The sequence below is a fragment of the Trichechus manatus genome, unplaced genomic scaffold (assembly GCF_000243295.1).
Source record: "Trichechus manatus latirostris isolate Lorelei unplaced genomic scaffold, TriManLat1.0 scaffold00020, whole genome shotgun sequence".
Classification (NCBI taxonomy): domain Eukaryota; kingdom Metazoa; phylum Chordata; class Mammalia; order Sirenia; family Trichechidae; genus Trichechus; species Trichechus manatus.
Genome location: NW_004443956.1, coordinates 14,778,723 through 14,786,110, shown reverse-complemented (window position 1 = coordinate 14,786,110; position 7,388 = coordinate 14,778,723). Strand labels below are relative to the sequence as shown.

Sequence of the window (7,388 nt, the reverse complement as noted above, 5' to 3'; positions counted from 1 at the left end):
AAAGTCACTTTGTTTTATATACTTAATAGCAATTACTTAAACATTTTACTCTTGTGTCATACTTCCCTATAAATTCACATAGACATGAAAGCCAATATTGCTGCTATATGTATAATTTTAATAGCAACACCTTTAACTGCCTGGAGACATAATGCCTTTGTCAGAATCTACCAGACAAATGCCCAGTCAAGCAATTTAACTAACTGCTGCATCGCTCATCCTTCCCCTTGCTCTATACATGATAATTCAGATCCATTAGCTTCTCCGGTATCTAATTACAGCCTTGTACTCAAGGCCACCATCAACTTTTATCTGACCTTTAAACGAGTACACGTGTCAAATTATGGTACCCCCCAGATTAAAAACTCTATCCCATGTGTCATGTTTCAATCTGACCACAGTTAACCTAATGAGGTAGACTGCTCCAGCATATACTCCCTTCCCACTCCTAGGTTTGTCAAAATGTTTGAGAATTGGTGTAAAGAATGGGACAGTCATCCAATCCAAAATATAACACCCTCTAGATACTACAAGGATTTGTCAGATACATCCCAGAAATTATTAGATTGTAAAAATAATTACACAGCATGTCCTTTCTGTAACAAACTTTTACACTCAATAAGGTTTGGACTGTTGCCAATCTGTAATAATTCCTTGACAACTGCAATATTTTCTCCGTTTATCATAATGTTGCTTATTGGTCCAGTTGTCAGGATTTTTGTTTTCTTTATGTTGAGGTGTAATCCATACTGAAGGCTGTAGTCTTTGCTCTTCATTGGTAAATGCTTCAAGTCCTCTTCTCTTTCAGCAAGCAAGGTTGTGTTATCTGCATATCACAGGTTGTTAGTGAGTCTTCCTCCAATCCTGATGCCCTGTTCTTCATAAAGTCCAGTTTCTTGGATTATTTGCTCAGCATACAGACTAAATAAGTACGGTGAAAGTATACAACCCTGACACACACCCTTCCTGATTTAAAACCACGCAGTGTCCCCGGTTCTGTTCAAATGACTGCCTCTTGGTCTATGTACCGGTTCCACATGAGCACAATTAAGCGTTCTGGAATTCCCACTGTTCGCAATGTTATCCATAATTTGTTATGATCCACACAGTCCAAAGCCTTTGCATAGTCAATAAAACATAGGTAAACATCTTTTGGGTATTCTCTGCTTTCAGGCAAGATCCATTTGACATCAGCAATGATATCTCTCATTCCATGTCCTCTCCTGAATCTGGCTTGAATATCTGGCAGTTCCTTGTCGATGTACTGCTGCAACAGTTTTTGAATTATATTCATCAGTATTTTACATGCATGTAATACTAATGACATTGTTCAATAATTTCCACATTCTTTTGGCTCACTTTTCTTTAGAATGGGCACAAATGTGGATCTCTTCCAGTCGGTTGGCCAGATAGCTGTCTTCCAAATTTCTTGGCATAGACGAGTGAGCACTGTCAGCATTGCATTTGTTTGTTGAAACATCTTAATTGGTAGTCCATCATTTCCTGAAGCCTTATTTTCTGCCAATGCCTTCACCGCAGCTTGGACTTCTTCCTTCAGTGCCATTGGTTCTTGATTATACGCTACCTCCTGAAATGGTTGAATGTCAACCAAATCTTTTTGGTAGAGTCACTGTGTTTTCCTTCCATCTTCTTTTGATGCTTCCTGTTTCGTTTTTCAATGAATGGACGCTTGAAAGCTAATAGTAATAGAATTCTTCTACACCTACAGAACTTAGAAAATCTGGTGGCTCAGTGTATTTTTAAAATTCTTTTAAACAGTATGGTTTTTCTTTTCTTAAGGATTAACTGTTAATCACAGGTGCAGCCATTCAGGGGCTTCTGACAATAGAATGGACAAAAAAATGTGGTAAATTCTTTTCTTTTTTACATTTTAAACATTGTGGTAAAATATATATAACATTAGTCACTTTAACCATTTTTAACTGTACAGTTCAATATTAATTATATTCACAATGTTGTGCAACCATCACCACTGTTTCCAAAACTTTTTCATCATTCCAAACAGGCCTGTAATTTTGAGAGTAAAAAAAAAAAAAAAAAAGTATATGGTTCTAGTTTTATCACATAAAAACTAACTGAAGTTTTTGACAGAAAAGAAAATAAAACCACTAGCTGTCTCCTGGTCGCCAAGGAGACGGAAAAGCGTTAACCAAGAGATTTGAAACCCCTAAATCAGCTGGAGCTGGGAAAACCCGCAGCTCGGCTCAGCCTCTACGGCGGCCAGGCAACGGCCCACGCACCCTACTGCGCATGCTCTCTGTCTCGGGCCCAGGCTTGGACGTCGTGCGCATGCTCGTTCCCGAGCGCCCTGGGCCGAGGGTGTGTGCGTCGTGCGCATGCTTGCTCTTCAGAGCCTCCCTGGCAGAGGGTGAGTGTCATGACCAAGCTCACTGCGGAGCGCCCGGGACCTGAGGGTGGGTGTCTTGCGCATGCTCGTTCACCGGAACGCACCGGGCCGAGGCATATTGTGCGCATGCTCGCTGTACGTCAGGTCTGACTGGCTGTGGGGCAGTGAAGTCGATAAATGGCTCTGGTGGCGGGAAAGTTAAGGCTTCGGGGGGATGTGTAGTGACTTTCACAGGGCTGAGTCTGGAACAGAGGTGAGAGCCGCTGGGGGAAAGGGAGAAGGAACACTCGCGGCCCGGAGGGTGGAGTGTGGGAGATGAAGACAAGGTCTGGTGGTGGGCTGGAGGGACCCGGGGAATCGGAGAGGCCAGGTGCGACTGCAGCCCTGGTCGGCCCTGTCCCGGGTCAGCCGCCACGCGGCTGGGGCGCAGCCGCAGGGTGTTACCGGGCGGGGCGAGCGCGGTGTTGCGTGGCGTCGCGTCTTTAGCAATGACGCGCCCTCCCTTCCGCGGCTTCCCTCAGGCTCGGCTTTGTGCCAGGGCCGTCCCCGAGGACGCTGGTGTTCTGCCATTGCGCATGCACCGAGAGGGCTGGGAGGAGGTCGTTCCTCATAGATCCCATCAGCATTATATGAGGAGTGATCGGTGTAAAATACGAGATCTAGCAAGGATTACGGTCTAAAACCTGTCAGAAGTCAACTACAGTCAAAGATGGCACGATATGCAAGATAAGATAGGAAAAGAAGGAATCGCCCTCAGTTGGAGCGTTTATAGAAGCTTTTCTGGAACAGTGGTATTTGAGTAGGTTGCTGCATCTTCTCCGTCTAATCTGCACGTCTCTGCTTATGGCATTAACCCCTTGCTATCCCACATTTACATTACCAGCCCAAATATCTCCAGAGCCACAACAAGCCATTTGATGTCCTGCAAGAATTTATTCAGGAATTGAACCAGCAAGCATCTAGCACTTAACTGTTGTCAACATGGTAGACACGTTTCATTGGAGCTTCCAGACTAAGACTAGAAAGATTATTGTGATTATTGTGAGGATTAAGTTAAGGTGCTTGTGAAGTGCCTACAACAGTGTCTGGCATAAAAGCACTCAATAAATATTAGTTTATTAATTAATAAGACAAACTAGGAAGAAAGGCCTGGTGATCTACTTCCAAAAATTAGCCAATGAAAACCTTATGGATCACAACAGAATATTGTCCAATATAATGCTAGAAGGTAAGCCCCTAGGTAGGAGGGCACTCAAAATACACAGTGGCCACAACACGGACTGGCGTGTACCAACGATCCTGAGGATGGCACAGGACCGGGCGACATGTTGTTCTGTTGTACATGGGATTGTCATGAGTAGGAGCCGACTCGACAGCAACTAAAAACATTGAGCCCTTGTTATTTTTCTGGGCCTAATGCGAGATTTTTAGGAACAGTACTGATTTGTGGTAAGAGCACAGGTTCCAAAGACTATTTTCAAATACCAGCTTTTCTATTTTTTAGCTGTCTGACCTTGAGAAAGGCACTTACCCTCTTGTATTTCATTCATTACATACTGTTTGAGCACTTACTGGGTGTCTGGCATTGTGCAGTGTGCTGTGGGTACAATAGTGGGGTAAGTATAGTCTAGTGGATGAGACAATCAAATCACAGAGATCAAAGTAAATTTTAAATTTTTAAATAATGTTAGATTTCACCTATGGTGTCACGTTATAATAGAGGATATTGACCTAGTCAGGGAAGGGTTCCCTAAGATCTTAAGTGACATTTGAACTGAGATCTGAAGGAGCAGGCAGTAGCTTGGCACAGGGAGAAGATTCTAAGTGGAACATTTTATAAAGATGTGAAAAGACTAGTGGTTTGAGGGAGTGAATGTTACAGGAGTGGATAGGGTTGAGGGAAGCTGGTGTGAGATGAAGCTAGAGAGGTAGGAGGGGTTCAAATCTTAACCACAACCAAACCTGTTGCCATCAAGTCGATTTTAACTCATGGTAGCCCCATGTGTTACTGAGTAGAACTCCTCTATAGGGTTTTCTTGAACCAGATCAACAGGCCTTTCTTCCATGGTGGGTTCAAACTGCCAACTTTAGGCTAGTAGTTGAGTGCAAACTGTGCCACCCAGGGACCTTGTTCAAATCTTACATTAAGGAGTTTTGTCTTTAGTGAAATGTGAAGCCGTGAAAAGATTTTAAGCTTGAAAAGATTTGCATTTTCAAAAGATCACTGTGACTTTAGTGTGTTTAAGTGAATTTGAGAGGGCTCAGAATGGAGGCCAAAAGTTTTTGCTTTTATTCAGGTAAAAAGTTACGGTATCTTAGACTAAGATGACGATCATAGAAGAAATGTATAGATGCATAAAATACTTAGACAAGACTTAGTGATGGCTTGGATGTGGGAGATGATGAACAAAGTGATACCTGAGATAATACCATGGTTTCTGGCTTATATGGTTGATAGTGTCATCAAGTTGTGGAGCACTGTAATAGGACCAGGTGAGTTTTCTTAGAAGGAGTTGATTTTGAATGTATTAAGTTTAAAGTGTCTTTAAGACATTCATCCTGAGGAGATATCAAGTAAGCAGTTAGATATTAGAAATAATGAGTCAACTGGAAGGAGTTATAGAAGTCTTAAAAATTGTCGAGAGACCACCTAGGAAGAAATTTATAATGAAAAAGGAGAGGATTGGGGCAGAGTCTTCAGGAACCTCTCTAAACTTCAGGTTCATCATTTGAGCGTGATTATTATGAGGATTAAATTAAGATGCTTGTGAAGTACCTACCACGGTATCTGGCATAAAAACACTCAGTAAATGTTAGTTATTGTTATTAGTATCTTGGCTATTAAAGTGAATATAACATGGATCCGTCCCTACTCTTGAGAAGTGCTTGGTATAATTATGAAGATGAGTGTGTTCAATAGACTGTTTTTCAGGGCAGTTTTTGGTTTACAAAGAAATCGTGAAGAAAGTACAGAAAAGTATACCCCCCGCCCCACTCTTTCTCCTATTATTAACATTTTGCATTCATGTGGTTCATTTGTTAAAATTGATGAGCCTGTATTGATACTATTATAAACTAAAGTCCATAGTTTACAATGAGGACATTGGTGGTTCAGTGGTAGAATTCCATGCAGGAGCCACCTTGATTCCATTGGATTGTGTTCCATTGGCTTGATTCCTGGCCAATGCACTGCATGCACAGCCGCCACCTGCCTGTCATCAGTGGCTTGTGTGTTGCTATGATACTGAACAGGTTTCAGCAGAGCTTCCAGACTAAGACGGATTAGGAAGAAAGGCCTGGCAATCTCCTTCCAAAAATCAGCTAGAGAAAACCCTACGGATCACAATAGTCCTGTCTGCGACTGGTCATGGGGATGGCACGGGACTGGGCAGCATTTTGTTCCAGTGTGCCTAGGGTTGCCAGGAGTCAGACGCTGACTCAACGGTAGTTAATAACATAGTTTACATTAGAGTTCACTCTCTTTGTGTTATACAGTTTTATGACTTTTGACAAACAGATAATGTCATGTGTTCACCATTACAGTATCATACAGAATAGTTTCACTGCCATAGAAATGCCTTGTGCTGCACTTATTCATCCCTCCCTCTCTCTCCTTGAACCCCTGGCAACCACTGATCTTTTTACTGTCTCTGTAGTTTTGCCTTTTCCAGAACGTCATATAGTTGGAATCAAGAGACAGGTGTGTTTTTAAACAACTATAGTAGTGTACAAAGTTTTACATATTTACAGAGGAAGATGCTTCTATTCTCTTTTTTTTATTTTTTCCCATACAAAAGTTTATACATACATTGTTATGTGACTCTAACTTCTCTCCCCATACTGTGACAGCACACTCCTCCTTTCAACCCCTGATTCCCCATGTCCATTCAACCAGCTCTTAACCCTCTCTGCCTTCCCATCTCATCTCTGGACAGAAGCTGCCCATTTAGTCTCTTGTATCGACTTGAACTAAGAGGCACATGCCTCATTACTATCACTTTATGTCACACAGTCCAGTCCAATCCCTGTCTGAAGAGTTGGCCTCAGAAATTGTTTTAGTTCTGGGCTGGTAGAGAATCCAGGGGCCGTGCTTTCTGGGGTTCCTCCAGTCCCAGTCAGACCATTAAGTCTGGTCTTCTTACTAGAATTTGAGTTCTGCACCCCACCTTTCTCCTGGTCCATCTGGGACTCTCTGTTGTGTTCCCTGTCAGGGCAATCACTAGTTCTGGGCACCATCTAGTTCTGGTCTCAGGCTGATGCAGTCTCTGATTTATGTGGCCCTTTCTGTCTCTTGGGCTAATACTTTCCTTGTGTCTTTGGTGTTCTTCATTCTCCTTTACTCCAGGTGGTTGGGACCAATTGATGCATCTTAGATGGCCGAATGCAAGCTTTTAAGACCCCAGACGCCACTCACCGAAGTAGGATGCAGAACATTTTCCTAATAAGCTTTGTTATGCCAGTTAACCTAGATGTCCCCTGAAAGTGTGGTCCCCAGACCCCTACCCCTGCTACACTGTCCCTCAGAGTGTTTGATTGTATTCAGGAAAGTTCTTAGCTTTGGTTTAGTCCAGTTGTGCTGACCTCCACTGTAGTGTGTGCTGTCCTTCCCTTCACCTAAGATAATTCTTATCTACTATCTAGTTAGTAAATAACTCTCACCCTCCTTCCCCACCCTCATAACCATCAAAGAATGTTTTCCTCAGTGTTTAAACCTTTTCTTGAGTTCTTGCAATAGTGGTCTTATACAATATTTGTCCTTCTGTGACTGACTAAATTCACTCAGTGTAATGACCTCCAGCTTCCTCCATGTTATGTTTCACAGCTTCATCATTGTTCTTTATTTTTGTATAGTATTCCGTTGTGTGGATGTACCTTAATTTGTTTATCCATTCATCTGTTGATGGGCACCTAGGTTGTTTCCATCTTTTTCCTATTGTGAAGAGTGCTGCAGTGAACACGGGTGTGCATATATCTCTTCCTGTGACGGCTCTTATTTCTCTAGGATATATTCCAAGGAGCA

At 42.5% G+C, this 7,388-nt stretch overlaps 1 protein-coding gene across 1 annotated transcript in view; it reads left to right on the top strand.

The window, feature by feature from the left end:
- Positions 1–2,461: 2,461 nt before the first annotated feature.
- Positions 2,462–7,388, top strand: part of XRCC2 (X-ray repair cross complementing 2) — a 38,031-nt gene continuing 33,104 nt past the window's right edge. The window contains exon 1 of the mRNA XM_023727968.1: positions 2,462–2,621. Within this exon, the coding sequence (XP_023583736.1) occupies positions 2,583–2,621 (39 nt within the window). The 5' untranslated portion in view covers positions 2,462–2,582. The remainder of the gene's footprint in view (positions 2,622–7,388) is intronic.